Source organism: Hypomesus transpacificus, chromosome 21 (genome assembly GCF_021917145.1).
Source record: "Hypomesus transpacificus isolate Combined female chromosome 21, fHypTra1, whole genome shotgun sequence".
In the NCBI taxonomy this organism is placed as follows: domain Eukaryota; kingdom Metazoa; phylum Chordata; class Actinopteri; order Osmeriformes; family Osmeridae; genus Hypomesus; species Hypomesus transpacificus.
Genome location: NC_061080.1, coordinates 4,964,870 through 4,983,334, shown reverse-complemented (window position 1 = coordinate 4,983,334; position 18,465 = coordinate 4,964,870). Strand labels below are relative to the sequence as shown.

At 40.8% G+C, this 18,465-nt stretch overlaps 2 protein-coding genes across 2 annotated transcripts; one reads left to right on the top strand and one right to left on the bottom strand.

Annotated features, from left to right (window-relative positions):
* Window positions 1-242: 242 nt before the first annotated feature.
* On the top strand, window positions 243-16,417 carry LOC124483494 (egl nine homolog 1-like). The gene is made up of 5 exons (XM_047043974.1): window positions 243-1,275; window positions 10,964-11,083; window positions 14,578-14,714; window positions 14,910-14,977; window positions 15,357-16,417. Exons 1-5 carry the CDS (start codon window positions 511-513, stop codon window positions 15,410-15,412), a joined length of 1,146 nt encoding a protein of 381 aa, XP_046899930.1. The 5' UTR covers window positions 243-510; the 3' UTR covers window positions 15,413-16,417.
* Window positions 16,418-16,707: 290 nt separating this feature from the next.
* Window positions 16,708-18,431, bottom strand: LOC124483495. Its single transcript, XM_047043975.1, has 3 exons — window positions 18,099-18,431; window positions 17,535-17,954; window positions 16,708-17,407 (listed from the first exon to the last, which is right to left on the bottom strand). Exons 1-3 carry the CDS (start codon window positions 18,429-18,431, stop codon window positions 17,117-17,119), a joined length of 1,044 nt encoding a protein of 347 aa, XP_046899931.1. The 3' UTR covers window positions 16,708-17,116.
* Window positions 18,432-18,465: the final 34 nt, after the last annotated feature.

The window sequence follows — 18,465 nt, the reverse complement described above, 5'->3', positions numbered from 1 at the left end:
CAAATGCCTTTTGACCTCTTGATTATGAGAGAACTGTATTTAATTGTCATTGTGACAGTTAGGCTACAGGTTACTGTTTTTGAAATGTCCTTTAAACGGTGGGCTTGCAGTATGATAACACTGAACACACATCAGTCTAAAGCCTCTTTTCAAATTGCTGTTATTTAATATTAAGAATTGGTCCAGTGGCACCGAAGCTTGCCCTGCCCTCGTTGTGCTGACGTCAGGGGCTGGGTTACTTTGGACTACGTGTGAACCGAAGTTCAGGGGAAAAAAGGGCACGGCGCCATGCGACTCGTCCAGATCTTCACTATGCGGCCGTGCTACACAACTATCCGGCAATTAGGTGTATGGATAACTAAACCCGAAAGAAGGGTGGTTTAACAAGTGTGATGAAATTGTTTGACTGGGAAGCAGGGAGACTCTCCGTTTTTGCATACACTGTTTTGGACACTTCTAAAAGTGCACCGTTTAGCAGCGTGTGAGACGAGGTAACCGACGTCTTTGACCATGGAGAGGGACGGTGCTAAGAAAAGCGGGGAGGATATGAATCGGCAGTATTGTGAGCTTTGTGGTAAAATGGAAAACCTCCTCAAATGTGGAAGGTGTCGAAACGCTTTCTATTGCAGCAAGGAACACCAAATACAGGACTGGAAACGGCACAAGCGGATGTGTAATGAGGCCAAGAAACCTCTGTGTCAGCCCCGACCACCCGATCCACAATTGCCAATTGGAAATGTTGAGGCAGAGCGAGAGCAGTTGTCGATAGAGAAGAGCACTGAACAGAACAGTCTCTCACAGAACCCAACCAACACTGGATTTTCGGAGCTGTCTACTGACGGCGAACTAATTAAAGATTTTATCACATCAGAAGCTTGCTCCGGTACCTACAACCGAGAACCCAAGGAAGATATTAACTACATTAAGCCTAACGGACGAACCAAACCTTCTCCGCAAAAACTGGCAATGGAATACATAGTGCCATGTATGAATAAGCATGGCATATGTGTTGTTGACAGTTTCCTGGGAGAAGAAACAGGACTAAGTGTATTGAAGGACGTGAGAGCCCTTCATAAGACTGGCAAATTTACTGATGGCCAGTTGGTCAGTCAAAGAAGCGACTCATCTCAAGATATACGAGGTGACAAAATAACTTGGATTGAAGGAAGAGAGCCTGGTTGCAAGAATATAGCTTTCCTATTGAAACACATGGACGAATTGGTCGGACACTTTAATGTTAAACTGGGAAACTACAAAATACACGAAAGAACGAAAGTAAGTAGCCTAAACCCAAGTGAACGAGTTTCATTAAAAAAATAAAGATTTCTCAAACTTTGCTTTCCTCTTTAAATGATATATGCTGTCATAAGCCCATGTTGTAGGCTAGGCCTATATCAGCCTATCATTCTTCATTATAATCGATATTTTGAATGGGCTAATTGTCATTATCCCTGTTTATTTACAACAGATTGCCGTTAGATAGCCAACACTTTCTGTCTCATTATGGCAATTGCATTGTGCAGAAGATTAGCCTACTGCATCAGAATCAGAATTTACCGCTGTAGGCCTACCCTTTTATATTACACTAACAGATAAATACAAGTATAGTTTTTCAATTACTTATAATCAAAAAGTCGAGTGAAAGTAATCACACTACATATTCACATGTGGACACATAGCAAACTGGTATATCTAATTTTACAGATGGGCTTACTAGAATCAAAGACAGTAAAATAACAAAAGCTCAAACGTAACAAAATATGCCTACAATCAAAGTATTGGCCATGGAATTGGTCAATTCCCATCATCAATTTGACCTAAAATTTTGTTTATATTAGTCATCTTATAGATTTATATATGGTTCATTTTTGTTAACATTTTGGATTTAATGTTAACAATAGAAGGTAAAAGTGAATTTGTAGTTTGATATATATCTTCAGGTCAGGTTTTAATAAAAACATGGAACATTACCTTAAGGCCAAAACATACCAAGAAGTTGGGAAAAAACATTAAGGTCCAATTGTTTTGCCTCCAGTTTATCATTTGATTGGGCACATTTATGGGTGAAAAGGAACCATCAGACTCACTTTCTGGCCAATGTAATGTGTCAAATCATTTTCGACTGTATGTCAGATTTAATCAAGTCAATTTTGAAACAGGATATTTGCGAAAGCTATTAAGATAAAAACTAGAGGTCAGTTAGATGTATAAACAATTCATTGTTAATACAAATATGAATACAATGTATTTCCAGAATTGTTTACGATTTTTAGTTTTTGTTGTGAAAATGGTAACTTGCTGCCTGGCTCTCATCCCACCACTGAATCAGAATCAGGTTTATTGCTAAGCACTTTTAAAACCTACACATAGGTGAAATTCTTTATGGTAGGTTGGTGCTTAACATAGTAAGTTGAAAGATAAAGATTAAACATGTACTGTAGTAAAAGGCATGAATATAAAATTGAAGACCTGACAATAAGGTAAAAACATATATAAACATCAGATAAAATGTGTACAATATGAGTACTACTTAAATAGATGAAGAATTGTACAGTTTGTGTAGGGATGTGCAAAGGTTCACAGTATTAAGTGTTGAAGATTGTTCAATGTGCAAGGCAGTCCTCCAGAAGAACTGGCAAGTAGTATTAGAATGAAGTGTACAGCTGCCTGTAGGACTGTGAGCGCTGCATCTTTCTGAGAGTGAAGTGCATGTGAGAGTAAAGATCCATTCTGGCCAATGAGTAGACAGGAGTAGTCAAGAGCTGGGTTGTTGTGTTTTGGATTCCTATTTATTCCCCCTTAACCCTGTTTAGTGCTCATCCTCCGTCACAAGCAACCTACAATCGAATTCACTTTATTGATCCCAAAAGAAAATAAGTCATGGATAGTTGCTTGACTAACAGAACCACTGACTTGCGTGTTCTTAGGCATAGCACTGTGTTCCATCTGTTCCGTCTTTTGACTGGGGCCAATTTTTAATTACAGTTTTAGATAACTGTACCATATGCACTGCTTTTAACTTGGTTTAACAAGTATAGTTGGCTTTCATTAAATACAATGGAACTATATTGCCTTTATGAGAAGAAAATCTGCATTTATTCCACACTAATGAAGCATACATATACAAAAAATAGCTTCTATGTTTGCCAGTGAGGAGGCAGATCTAGGGGGTTAAAGTTAGATACACAAAGCCTTGCATTGCTTTCTATTGTTTAGAACTCTCTGATATTACATTTTTAACATTTGCTTCCTGGTAGAGAAAACCCTATGTCAGTGAAAGGCCGTGTTTACGTCAAATGAGCAACACCCTCCAATCCTAACTTTAGTGACACTTTTTTTTCTTCATAAAATTTGGTTCAGAGAGAAAAAGAAAGTCCTGGAATTATGTTTGTTCTTTTCTTTATAACCACTGCCTTGTTATTTTGGGATTAGAGTATGTTGTCTGTTGCTGTTGTCCTTCTCAATAGCCTACACACAGATGTCTCATAATGTGACTAAGTTCCTTCTGTCACACCTGACAAGTGGGACACCAGTCGATGGTTCAATGACTGTCTAGACTCATGTTTGAGATTCTCTCTTATCGGTTTACACACATACACAAGCACACATAAAGCTAAACTTTGTGTTCCACGAAGACATGTGCTTCGAGACCCTTTCCGGTCCACAAGCTCGACATTCAAGGTCCATGAACCTGATGCATTTTCTTTATAGGGAAATCACTTACCAGCTCCTCTTGGAAATAGCTACTATCTTCTGTCATTTATAAGACACTTTTTAAAAGTGCTGTTTACATTCTGAATGCAAAGAATGTTTATTTTATAAATAGTTCAGGAGTGTAGACAGACTAATTACAATGGGTGTTTTTTGTAAATCCTTTCCTAAACTTTGAAGAAAAGGGCTGACTTTTTTGAGACGCACTGACTTAGAAGAGGTATCTTTAACTGAAACATCTAGACTTATAGTTTATCCAGAGTATGCTGGCAATTACACATTTATTGGACTTAAAAAGTTCTCATAGCACCTGGTCAGTTTTGTCAGCCTTTTATAGTGGTTCATCTCCATTAGGCCAATACCCTAAACAGCACCAAATGATGACACGGTTATATGTTATATTTTGGAATTTTAGTTGAGATCAGCATTTTCTTTAAATGTTTATAGTAGATTTCAAAGGGTAAATTTGAACACAGCTGTGAAATGACAAACTAAATAATATTGCCGTACACAATAATTTTTACATTGGAAAAATTCTATGGAATCGAAACTTACATTTAAATGTCAATTAATCCTTGTATTTAGGCCAGAGGTACCTGAAATCATTTCCATATTGGTCATTTGAATACAATTCTTTACTCTGTTCAAAGGGCCTAGATACTTGTTTTCCCAAATAATATTGTTTTAGTAAGGACTCATTAACATTCCAGAAGTCTTTTGTTCTGATTTTTCTCAAAGACTTTTCAAAAAGATTTATTGTCAGTGACTAATTGATGAAGAGAACCATGTCCGGGAGCCATATAGATTAATTATGCCATTCTGGCTTGGTCTGGTAGCCCTGCTAGTAGGTTGACCCTGGCAGGCTCAAGGAGTTAAAGGCTAATGGGCACTAAAATTGACATTTAGGGGATGTAAACAAAGCAGACTGGGAAGAAGTTCAACTCCTAATGAGGAGACAGGCAGACACCCAAGTTACTTGCATGTTGCCTTTTCCTGAAGATGCCAAAACCTCACACAATACTCACATAGTAATATTGTATTCTATTCTAACATTCTTGTCTGCATTCTCAAGCTTTTCTGCCAAAACTAGGTCTTGAATATCTGGTGTTGTGATTAATTGGCTGGAGTTTTATCCATAAATGGTTTTATAATGGGCCCACAGTGGGGTGGAACAATTTAAGCTTAAGATTCAATGCCTAGTGGGTGCATGCACATTTGCCAAAGGAAATCACAGCATGATAGCCTACCATGCATCCATACCTTCTGCATTTTTCTCTAAGAATACTACAGAATGTACTGTTAGAAGCATCGCCTGTCAGTCCCTTCAGGTTCAGCTTGGAGTAGTTAAAGGTCAGATACTGTTGACTGTAGTGTCAGCTATCTCAGGGCTCTCAGGAGACCTCTTGCTCACCTCTCTCTCTTGCTCACCTCCAAAATAATAGCAGTTTGTGCATGGGTAATGTCGTTAAATAAATAGCTGTGATTTTCGTTTAAATTGCACGTAGCTGTTGATTTGATAGCGATTGCTGAACGCCCTTGCTCACGTTTGTATTTTAGGTGCATTATTATGCTGGAGTAGTTACACTGCATTAAGAATTAAGATAATGTAATTAATAGTGGGTTTATTGTTATTATTTGCTACAGAATGCTTAGCCTATATGTCAAGATCAAATTAAGCAGACTAAGCAGGGGTTGTTGTTCAGACAGACCTGCCCCCACTGCTAAAAAAAAATCCTAAAGGAAACACTGTGGCCATCTCATCAGTTTACTACCTCCCCCCCCCCCACACACCTCCTCCCTTCTCTCTCCCCGACTGGAGAAAAATGTGTTTACACCTCTTCCAGCAGTCTTCACTACTGCCGGGGTCAGTATAAGAGGAGCGCACAGACAGCAACACGCACCACACGTAGCAAGATCATTAAAATACAGCCTGTCTGGATGCACTCCAGCTACAGCCCAGTTTAGCTCAGTCTTGTTTCCAGCTCTCAAAACGGCCGCAGGGTTATAGTGAATGAAGGTCATACTATCTAAATACTGTCTGTACTGTGTATACTAACAATTTTGTTTGCCAACACACATTGGATGGAAAATGGAAATGCCATTGTCATCTCATGCCATGCCATGGATGAGATGACAATGCCCAGGCTAATCGGTGGGAGGTGGAGTCACTTCGATTCTTTAACACAGCACTCACTGCACTCACACGATGCGAAGCACATATTTTTTGCACACTCAGTTCCCTCTCTGTAAAGTAAATAGAGGAAGGAGGAGATACACAAATACATGTTACCAATTCTAACTATTGCAATGTGTACATGACTGTAAGGTCGCTGAATGTGAGTACTTTTAAAGGGGGTGTCAACTTTCGGAGGGCACGGTAAGTTAGGACACATACATGCAACAGTATAACATGCAACAATGTATGTTGACAAAAACAATATTGAAAGAGAAATGGTGGAAACTGCCTATACTAGGATATACTATATTAATGGCAGGGTAGGCAATGTTGTTGAGAAGCACTTTTTGTCATATTTGCCAAAATTAACTTCACGTCTTGATAGCAACGGCAATATTAAATCATTCCAACATCTGTGGGCGTCGCAATCATAGATATATATATAAAGGCTAGATGTCTTACGACGGAGTTTAGAACGTCATCACAGGCGGCCATCTTGCCACAGGCAAGCTTTCTGGTGGGATCTGTGGTACCTGAGGTAAGGTCAGTGATCTGCACAAACGCTAATACTCTTATCTTGCTGAAATCTTGACGGATTTAACAAATTTGGTTTCTTACAAACGTTATTAACATGGTTATAATTCTGGATATTTTTTAGAACATAACATAATTATTCATGTAGTTATGACAAGTATGCCATATCATAACTACATCTCTGACATTTATAACAAACCAAACCATAAAAAAATTGGTTGAAAATTGAGCAAGTTATGGTTATTTAAAAAGTACATGTACTACCAACACAATGTTATGGGTGAGCGAGCTGACTGTGGCAAGATGGCCACCATGTGCGGACATTCGACTCCGTTGGCTGGCAACACGGACGAGACATCTAGCCTTTATATATATCTATGGATATATATTTAATACTGTAATAAACACGACCAATCATTAAGGGGTACCCTGACTATTGATTGGTCGGGCTACCTGTCTGTCTACCTACCTACCTGCACGCACTCTGCCCCTCCACTCAATGCTCGTTACTGTAGTTTTGTGGGAGTGGAAACATATATTCCACCATAAAATATTCGAAGCTTGTTAGCCATCTGATCCAGTTTTTTTCGCTGGTCAAACAACATTCAAAGCCTAGTTCTGAAACATAGTGCTGTTGTATCGGGCCACCTGGACAGTGACGTTTGTTGTGTGTTGTCAAAATATTGAATGCATGCGCGTTTATTCATTAACATGTTGATCAATATCACTGCATCTCTACTGAAACTAAAGTACCCTCTTAATAATGTCTTTCTGCTTGTTAGCTAGCCAGCATTTAATCCATAAAGAAAACTCTTTGAAACTACCTGATTCAACAACTGTGTCAGTTCTATTTTGTGCAGCCCTGCTCCAAAGGGGAGCTCTGCTCTTAATAGTTTACCCACTGTCTAGTGCTGCCCGTGACTGAAGATCAAATGTATCAGCATTTGTCTCACACAGGTACTCTATATAAGGGGGCTGTCACTCATCCTCCCCAAAAATGATACACGGATTTGTCATGAATTTCTGTGGTATTAGGGTCGATGGCGGTGGCTCATGTAGTGGTGCCATTAGGCCTGTTACACATGCTCAAGCTGTAGAGGAGGTTCACTCAGCTGCGGTTGGATCCTGTGCGACACCGCCGCAGATTGATAATAAAATCGAGATCAGTGGCAATCGAGGTTTCACTATCAAGGTTGAATCCGTACATTGTGTCTCTGATTTGGGTGCGCTTCACCCAGCACAGGTTGATATGTTTGCGTCGCAAGCCAACACACAGAGTTGTGTATGGTTCCGGCTGCACGCACTGGACAGGACCTGTGCTTGAAGTTGATGCGTTCGCGCACCGCTCATGGCCGAGAGGTCTATTGTACGCATTTCCACCTCTGGTCTCCATCTTCCCCTTGCTAGCTCGGGTGAGGTCGGAGGGACTGTCGGCTATTCTGATATCCACCGATTGCCCCGGAGCCCCGTGGTTCCCAGAGCTGATGGGGATGTTGGTAGGCGGGCCTTGGCCCATACCTCACCAGATGGATGCGCTCTCTCAGGCCAGGGACCTGGTGAAGAGCCCTCCAGTGACTGGAGGCCTACTTATGACTTGGCTACTGAGAGGGAACTCTTAGAGCACAGATGTCTGTCAGATGCTGTCATCCAGACCATTCAGAGTGCACATGCTCAATCTACTGCTAGAGGGTACGCGTTGGGATTCTGTGCTTTTTCTTGTTGTCCCAAATTGGCATTGAACCGTGATCCCAATACCGCGATACGTACCGAACTGTGACTTAAATGCAGGCAACTATAATACACCAGGGGGAGTTTATTTATAAACAAAGCACATAACCAAGCTGAATTGTCTTTGGACACTTCCACATAAAGACCTCTCAAGACCAATTTCTCCAGTTTTAGCATGTCATTCCAAGGTAATGGTGCTCAGAAAGAGTGTGAGTATATGTACTTGTTTACATGTGTGTCATAGTCCTGCTGAAATGTGTGTTTTAAGAAAAAAAAAGATGACGCGCCAATTTGTGAAAGGCTCTCTCAGCAAGGCAGATGTAATAACTTCCCTCCCCCTTCCTCTTCCTCTTTCACCTGCTCGCTCCTCAGTAGGGGCAACTGAGAAATCACTCAAGCATAGCGCTGACAGGAGACAGTGGAGACATATTGTGACATGCCGCAGCTCTCACCCATGCCAAGTGACGCAAGAGGTGGCGTAATGTAAACGCTCATGCCTTCCTCCGGCCCTCCCTTTTGGACGAGATTGATGCACTGCGGGCCGCTGGCTGCTGACTTCGCAAACGGCCGACAGCACGCAATACGTTATTATCGTTAAGTCTTTACTCTTCCGTTCTCACCAGCCCGAGTCCCTCTGCCGAAAGTGCGTCAACACCCCGGGCCGCTGCTTTGTCCTGACTCGTCTTTGTTTTTGTCTGTACGTGTGTCTGTGTTTTTCTTCTCCCTCACACCTGCTAGTAGGAAAGGGCTAATGGCTGCAATCATGGCATGTTGATTGGGGTCTGTCATCCGTAGCGTGGCATGACAAGCCTGTGTTTCGAGGTCACATTCACTGTTTCGGAATCTAAGCGGGCCCCTGTGTTGTGAGGGCAAAACGATCTTGATGAGTTCAACAGAAAAGGACAACAATAGCGGTGTTGTCCTTGTTTGTCCCAAGGTTCTATCCTTGGAATTCTTGTTCACTGATAACTATTTACGGCTCAAGTGTGTGGGCTATGGAAAGGTTGAACATACTGTCCATGGTGTCCTTGAGCACACACATGAGTAACACATTTTTCTTCTTCACCATTTTGTCACCAAAGACAACAGAAAGACATGTCCATTCACACAGTTGGACCCCAGCACCGTTGACCCATTTTGCACATCCTTCCTGTCTCTTGATCTCCCCGTTTTTTACGTGCAGGGACTCTCTTAAATAACAGCCGGGGGATTTTCATACCCCTTCCGTCCTCCAGGTTGATTTACACCCAAAGGAAGGCGGGGGGGCAGCCTCCCTGCTGGGGCTCTGAGCAGGCCCCCAGGAGACCCAGGAGGGGCTGGAGGACGGCCGCGTGCGTGAGGAGAGGCTGCTGGGACTGGCCGATCACCTAGGGTTAGGGTTAGGGTGGGTTAGGGTTAGGGTTAGGGTGGGTTAGGGTTAGGGTTAGGGTGGGTTAGGGTTAGGGTGGGTTAGGGTTAGGGTTAGGGTGGGTTAGGGTTAGGGTGGCCGATCACCCAAAGGAAATAGATCCCGGCCGAGAGGCGTGATCACAGAGCGCTACGCACAACATCCTGGTGGTTCCATGCCCCCCTCATCCTCTTTCTCCTCTTTCTCCTCTATCTCCTCTTTCTACTCCTCCCCCTGTTCCCCCTGTGGCTACTTTTCCATCACCTTTTCCAGATTTAAAAGAGATCATAGAGGGGCTAACAAGCCACAAATAAACACAAACAAAGCCAAGCGTTTGGGAAGAGGGAGGGATAAGGAGGCTTGACACATTCGGACCCTAGCAACTGTAAGAAATGTTTTTTTCTGAAGTATGTTTGTTCCTTCTTTCCAATGGTGTGAGACAATCCTAATGGGGAATGTTCTAGAATTGTCACTCAAATACGCCTCAAAGCACAATATTGTTGTTGGTTTATACAGAATTAAGATGGTTGCAAGACAGTATATTCATTATGACAGAGAATGTTTTACTTTTTTTCTATTTCCTGCCTCCAATTGAGTAGTATGTTTTTTTGTATAAAAATAATATCATGGTTATCATGGTTGTTTTACTGATTACAATGGAGGGGAGAAAATTACTTCATGCCAATTGTAGTCAGTCTGCTGTTTTTTTTTAAACACTTTTAAGGCTTGAAGTGAGTCCATTCCTCACAGATCAATCAAACATACTAGTTGTTCAGATAGTATAAAAAGTAGAAGGCAACAGTCTATTTTGTTAACAATGACCTTGTGCATAAGCAGCAAGTAACAAGACAATGTTTGATTTAGCTAATTTGGTTGATGACTAACGTGTGTCTGCAAATAAATAATTGTCTGTAGGGTAGATGTCCTTATCCTTTGGCTAGAACTCTTTCATGACCTGTTCATGAAAGAGGTAGGTCACAATTACATCTGACATATTTTTTGCAGTTGCATCAGTATGTAATGCACATAGGAAAACCGTTCAATTCGGTTTGATTGGTTTGCTCTTCTCCTGTACTTCCGTCAATCTTATCAAAAGAGGGAAAAACGGGTTATATGTAGCCTGGGAAACAGACAAATCTGCAAGCTTTTGGTCTCTCGATGTCAAGCTATATATGTTAAACATTAAGACAATTTGTTCATTGGTGTTTTAAGAAACACACTTTTCAAAAGTATTTAAAAATGAACATCATCATCATTATTTTGTGATTATCACTTGGACTGATATTTACTGTTTACTATTTTCTTATTACTGTAAAATAAAAGATGGCCAGACGTATCTCAAGATACGTCTGGCCATCTTTTATTTTACAGTAATACTACTATTTAAACAAACCCCAATTGTTAACCAAACCTCTTCCTCTTGCTAGGCGATGGTGGCATGTTACCCTGGCAACGGGACTGGCTATGTACGGCATGTAGATAACCCCAATGGAGATGGTAGATGTGTGACATGTATATATTATCTCAACAAGGACTGGGATGCCAAGGTATGTAAACAGAAAAAATACAAACAAACAATAATGCATTTTTTACTTAGATCAAGTCTAACCAAACTGACACAAACTACAAAATGCTAACACTTTCCTTTTCCACAGCCAGGTAAGCCAACAAGTTAGATGAACAGCTATCGCACAATTTGATGCAATGTTTGTGTGTATTATTTTCTAGATTTAATCACACCTTACTCTAAATGTAATATTTAAATGAAGCAGCACCTCTATCTCTCACTCAAATATTACAAATCAGTGGATTAGTGTGAGAAAGAGCAGGTATGAGTGGTTCCCCAAGATTGAAGGATGTATTTAACAGAAGCCCATTTAAAGTACCCAAATCTGAAACCCACGTCACTTTGTTTTTGGCTGCCTTAATATTCCAGGTTAGTACAGCGTATTGTCCTTGTGAGACGTGAAGTCCCAGCAAAAGATAATAGTACCGGACTGATCATGCTTTTCAGATCGTGATGATGTTGCTATTTGTTGCTGAGTGCACATTAGTTTTGAGCATAAGGGTTGTCTGAAGGGAAGACTTTCAAAGGAGTAGGGTTGTTACACGATTATGCTCATTAGAGATTAGGGCCTGCTTATTGAGATGTAACCTAGCACATTCTCACTATTAGCTCTCTGGGCAACATCTGTTGTCAAACACCATTATTCTCATGAAAACTACGTTTTAGCAGCAGAGTTGTTTCTGTTGAATTATCAGTTTTTATGTTTTTTGGCATTATTGCAGTGAAATCACATGAAACATGCATGATGCAAAAACAAAACAAAAATCAAAGTTATTTCAAAAATGTTAAGTAATTTGTAATGTGTAAAAGCAATGAATGAAAAGCAATCTTCAAATTTCTCAATACTAAACTAATGAGCAAGCTCACCAAATACCACCCAAATGCCTATAATAGAGCAGAGAGCACAACAAAGTAAATTGCCACATTTCCAGAATTACATATCCCTTTTTAATCCACAAACTGATTTCATCCCCCGAAGGGAGATAGTGGTTTATCCATGTTGCCTAGACAACACAGTCTGAGAAATTAGCATGCACACACCCTAACCAACAGAAGTACAGGTGCACTTGATTTATTTTTCCTTATGCAAATCACTCCATCTAGACTCTACCAAAAGTTTAGCAAATCTTGTTGATTATGTCAGGATTGTGGAAACAGTATTTTGGATGTTACAGTGTTCTGTATTTGTTATTTGAGTATTTGTGCTCCAGAAAAGAGGGTTATGATTGTCTCTGAAAATATTTAATTCAGAAAGATCAACATTTGAAGTGTATAGAGTTAAGATTAATTGAACGGAAAACAGGGTTCTTACTTCCTAGTCAATCAGATTTTCCCATTGTAATATCTTTGGACTGCTCTTACACTGTTAATCTATTCCTAACAGCTAAAGATGACGGAGACCAATTTACCCACGTCTGCTTCTCTTTATTGCCACTCTCTGAACTAACACACGCAGGCAACATACGGGGATTACCTCATAACTAGAAGGGACTTTTTAACTACCAATAAGATAGCAGGGTCTAGCTACACAGTTATAGTATCAATATACTACACCCATCTCATAATTTTGGAGAAACTATAATCTCATTTTACAAAAATGTGGTCCTTGGTTATGGTTGTGCAGATGCTATAGTCCTCGGAACAGGTCAGACCCTTCCCAGAAAACACCCATTCAGCTTTCCACCCAAACATTCCTATTGTGTTTTTGTAGAGGGGCTTATTTGATCTACATATGTGTTTATCTCGGATTCAGTTATCTTTTTCATGTGTGTGTGCACATGTCTTTGTGTGTGTGTTAGTATATTGGTGATCTTTGAATGTGTCCTGAATGCATGTGTGTGTAGAACGAAAGAAGGGCTGCATTAATGGTTTTAGCAGAGCACTCTAGAGAGATACGGGTGTTGATTGCTTTTGTGTTTACTTTTTAAAAATTCTTGGCAAACAATAAACAATGCCCCTTAGGTCTAAAATACACATGCTTCTCATTCCACCCAGGCCCGGTTCCAGCCCACTTTAGTAGGGGGGTTAATGAGACATTTTGGGGGGGGCAAAGAAATGTTAGTACGGGGGTCGGGGGGGGGGGGCATCCTCCCCTGGAATTTCTTTTTAGATTTTAGCAGTTTAAAGCTTTAATTTGGTGCAATCTGAGAGAACATACACTATCATGTATGTTTTAGATTTTTCCCTGCTCCAACACCTTATTCTAAATGGTCATTATCACGCTTCAGGACAGCTTGAAAACAACCCATAAATTTGAATCAGCTGTGTTGGAGCAGGGAAACAAGCCCTGAGGGTTGAAGACCACTTATCAATGTGATGCAATGTACACCCATGGGTTGAAACCTAGGTAAGAATACCTATGAAAGGATACAGGGCGACAGGGGCGTTGTTAGACCTTTTTTACTGGGGCACGTGCCCCAGTATAAATCTGCTGTGCCCCAGTAAAATCAAAAGTTTGAGTTTAAACAATTTATTTTATTAGTCAGTGCATTCATTTAGATCGATAATCCCAGAAAAAATTAACATATCAACGCTTGGGAAATCAAAGCAGTTTAACCAAAAACACAAACCAATGCCTGCAGAATTCCATGTCACCGCGCTCTTCTGATCTTGCCAAATAGCCACTGCACCACGCACACAGAAGTCCAGGTGTCGAACTCGGATACAACAATTGAGGTAGGCTAAGAAAACATTACAAAACGAAGAAAGTTTCAAAATGATAGGCCTACCGATCATCTTATTTTGACTAAAACATAAAAACAATATTACATGAAGCTCATAAAACAGTATCTGCACTCAAATGAATACGAAAATAAATGTGTGCTGGCATTAACTATTGATGTCCCTGCCAAAGACCGAAGTGAAGATAGTTTCATATTCGACATTGACATTCGACATTCGTCTCACATTCGGAAGACACTACTTTGCAGTGTCGCGTTAGGGACCGGGTGAAAACTACCCATACAATTTTTTTTTATTATGACTTTTAAAATATTTTCATGAAAATAAAACCTCAAACGAACAGCAGAGTATTCCAACAATGTCTATACCTCTCCCTGCCACCATAGCTGATATCAAACCTGCGTCCCTGAACTGTTGTATAGTGGGTTAAGCAAGGGGAGTTTCTATAGCCGAGTAGTGTATTGTGCAGAGCATGCTTGGAAGAAAAAAAATTAATAGGGGCCTGTGCCCCAGTATTTTATGTCTTAACAACGCCTCTGCAGGGCGAGGCACAGTTCAAAGCACACATACACGGAATACTTACTTCTACAGTTATCAAATTAACACCACCAACACTCCACCAAACAGGTCTCTCTCAAGCATTTTCTCGGTATTCACAAAAAAACTATGTTTCTGATTAATTCAGGTACTTGGAGTTAAGGTGGGAGGTTAGAGGTGGTGACTTTCTATAAGGTTTCCATTAATGTACAGAAATCAATAAATTAAGATGAATTAATCATATTTGTGCTGCAGGAACATGGAGGTCTCCTGAGGATTTTCCCTGAGGGTAAGGCTCAACTTGCGGACATCGAGCCCAAGTTTGACCGCCTCCTGTTCTTCTGGTCAGACAGAAGAAACCCCCACGAAGTGCAACCAGCTTACGCCACCAGGTGAGCCTTTTAGCCCCACATTTGCACAATGGTTGTGGCCGGTCCGGTGTGTCAATTTTGGACCAGTGACTAAGAGCTTCCTCCAGACCAAAGTCTTCTTAGGAATAACCAGCTTTGGGAGGAATATTGTTTGTGTCACAAACAACCTATACATGACATTTAGACATATTACGAATTTGATCTTTGTCTTTGCAGATATGCGATTACAGTGTGGTATTTTGACGGTGATGAACGAGCACGAGCCAAGGAGAAATACCAAACAGGTAAAACCTTGTCCGGGTGTTGTTTTTTAATCCTGCAGATAATATAAAATAGAACAGACATTTACTCAGAAGTTTTTTTATTCTTGAGATTGGAAATTCTGTCCGTTTTTGTAAGATTGTAGTTTCTTTGAAAAACGTAGTTATATGATGCATGTTGAATAAAATGTTTGGGAGGCATGATAACACTGAAAAAAACGTTTTGGTTATATTGTTCATGGTAGCATGCATTGTGTTAGCACTGTACAGCTGTTGTATGTACAACAAGAGCTACTTAGAAGTAGACTTGTTTCGTTGCCCTCTTTTTGTAGTACATACGTTTAAGAGCATTGATATAAATATGTCTGCATCTGTTCCCACTTCAATGTATTTTTCTATGTAGGTGCTGGAGAAAAAGGAGTCCAGGTGGACCTAAACAAGTCTTCAGATCTGAGCTGATACAATAAAGAGAAAACTAGTGTGGGTTGTAGGATACCGATGGGCCTTACTGCATACATCTGCTGAGGGGGACACACTCAGAAGGATGAGAAGAAGAGACAGAGGAAGTGGAGAAAGGAAATGAAAACTAGTTTGCTTTCTGAAACTTTCATTTTTCCACATGGTGTTCCACGCATAGTGACATTTCTGGCTATTTTTGAGATATCTACCTATTTCCCAAATGGAAGCGTCATCGTCAGGGGAAATAGCACATTTTAATTTAACTATTATTAACGCAAAATACATGATAAAAACGTAACAGCAGGTGTGCAAAAAAGGAGACTCAACATTTTGACCCCTCCCCCACCATCTCATGTCACTCATGAAACATTTAATCTTAATGTGTGTGTTATTTGTGGATTATTCATTTATAAGGGGCGGGTGGGGTGACCACCTAGTTTGCCATACCTAGAAATACCTCTGCACACACACACACACACACAGATGCATAATGACCCTGAATGTCACATCATTGTACAGCAGGGACTGTTGTAGAATGTTTCTCTATGGTTTATTTTTTGCTTTGTACTTAAAAAATAATTGCAAAATTATGTGGAATTGCAAAAAAATAGGTAGTCCCCTTAAAGGCAGTGACATTTGTTGTATTTTGAGTTAAGTATCAATACAGAGTACAAGGTGATTTTCTTGAATTAAAAGGTACAAATGACTTTACCTCAAACAGGTTTGACACATTTCAGACAAATAAGACGATTATAAAGGTTTTGTGGTGACTACTTGACGAAGTCACCACATCAACCTGACTGACTTTCACATCTGTACATTTTCAGTCTAATGCTGGCACATGTTAAATTCCAGTGCTGTTGCCTGGTAACGGAACACAGGGCCAAATCATACTGACCTGTAATTGTTATCCGTCAGTTTTTGCAGACATAACCTCAACCGTCACTGTTGTAACTGTCACTGTTGTTATCGTTGTAAAAACCAAAAGCTGATTCCAACTACAGTACCAACTGTGAAGTGGGTTTTCTGTGTAAAGTAGCTTTTTAATTAAATCAGTCAGGTTTTATATGAGCAGTTTGAGTCCGATATTGAATTTGTTGTGTGAATGTGTGACAGAGAGACAAACAGGATACACAAAAAACTGCCATCCAGTTGTTCTGAACCTGTCTGACCAAATTCTGTCCGGCAGTATTTGTTTTGTATCTCTACAACTGATCTAACCTAAATGATCAGACTCCATATCAGATACGAAGTAGTACATTTTGAATTTCATGTGAAAACAATCAAGTAGTAAGTGGTGATTCATTTATTGGTATTTAACAAGAACATCAGCCAAAAAGAAAACAGGATTGTCACCAATTTGATAATACATAAATTAATCCTCTAGCTTTTGGGAAAAGTTATTGGGAAGCAATATACTATACATTCAACATATTTGTTCTCCTTTTTCAATGTGTTGTTATTATTACTGTATCACTGTTGGTGTAACTGTAGATGGAAGGTCTCGCTTATCGGTGGAAATTAAAGGCCCTCTTAACCTTCTCGAAGAAGCCACAACATTTTGGGCGAGAATCAAGTTCCAATCTAGCTTTTTCAGCCATTTTCTTTTCCTTCTTCATTTCCTTTCTCTCCTCATCTGCTAACCTTTGCATCTCTTTCCTTTCAAGATCTTTCATTCTGCGTTTCTCTTTATCCAACTTTGTCTTAATCTCCATATTTCTTTTCTCTGCCTGCTCCAGTTGCTTCTTCTGTTTCTTCTCCATCTTCTCTAGTGCCTGCTTTCTTCTGCTTTTCTATTACCTCCATCTCTGTCTTGGCTGGTTTCCCGTTTTCAGCCTTTACCTCCTTCTCCGTTTTCTTCAACATCTCACTGTTTAATCTCTTCTCAATAGATGGATCCTGTACTTGCATATTTGGCAGTCCACTCTCTGATCTTTCCTCCTCCTTCCCTTCATCCCTGAGAATGATCCTCCCATAGTCAAGTCTCTCAGCCACCTATCAGGGAGATTGGTTACAAATATTGATGGGAACAAAGCTTCATTATTTAATTTTGATTAAATGTATTATACAAATGTTTGCTTTGTGGACTGTGAGCATTCCACCATCAGGCCTGAAGACTCACCTTTGCTTGTGCAGCAGACCGGAGGCAAAGCAAACTCTTTTGCAGCTGAACGCCGCTTGCTTCACAAGCCAGGGGAAGTGTTTTCACAAACTCTGAAGTATGGGAGGGTAAACGCTCCTCATCGAATGTATCTTCCGAAGTCTCTTCATCGGATGTCTCTTCTGAAGTCTCCTCATCTGATGTATTTTCAGATAACTGCAGGCCCTGGTTGGCCAGAGGGAGGATGCAGCTGTGACTGGCCCGAGGAAGAGGTGTACAGGTGGGCTGCTGGTCCCCGTGGGAATGCCTGGCCTTAGCTTCCAGGGGTTTGGTGGTGAGGCCCATGTAAGATGTCCCATCTTTACGTAGTGGGAGGAGTGGGGTGGTTGGGGAGACTGGCTGATGGATGGGCGACATGGACGGAAGTTTGATATCTGCAATCTGTGTGTGAGACAAGGAGACTGTTATCACTGTAGTGGAATACCTAACACAAACTATTCTGCCATTCGTAGATCCAGAAAACGTCATTCTGAACCAATGAATTAAACTTTTTTTTGCTGGTCTTTTGCTGGCATATTGTCATACCTCCTCAAGCAGGTCATCCATCATCTTCAACTCTTCCCAGAGGGTAGGAGACTTAAGCACCTGTGTGTGAGGTTTCCTGGTCTCTTGCAGATCTAGTTTTTTCTTGGAGGTGTTGAACTCCTCCTTCCGTCTCTGCTCTAACTCCCACTGTGCTCTCTGCTTCTGCCTCCACTCTTTCCACCTCTGCTCAGCCCGCCTCTCATCTGCCTGCTTCTTCTCTGCCTCCTTTAGTTCTGCCAGCCTTTGTGCAGGAGGCTTCTGTAAGGCCTTTCTCAGTTCCACCCACCTTTTAATTATAGACCTCCGTTCTGCATCCTTCTGTGCTGCGTGCATCTGCTGGGCCCATCTGTGTTCTGCCAGTCTCTGT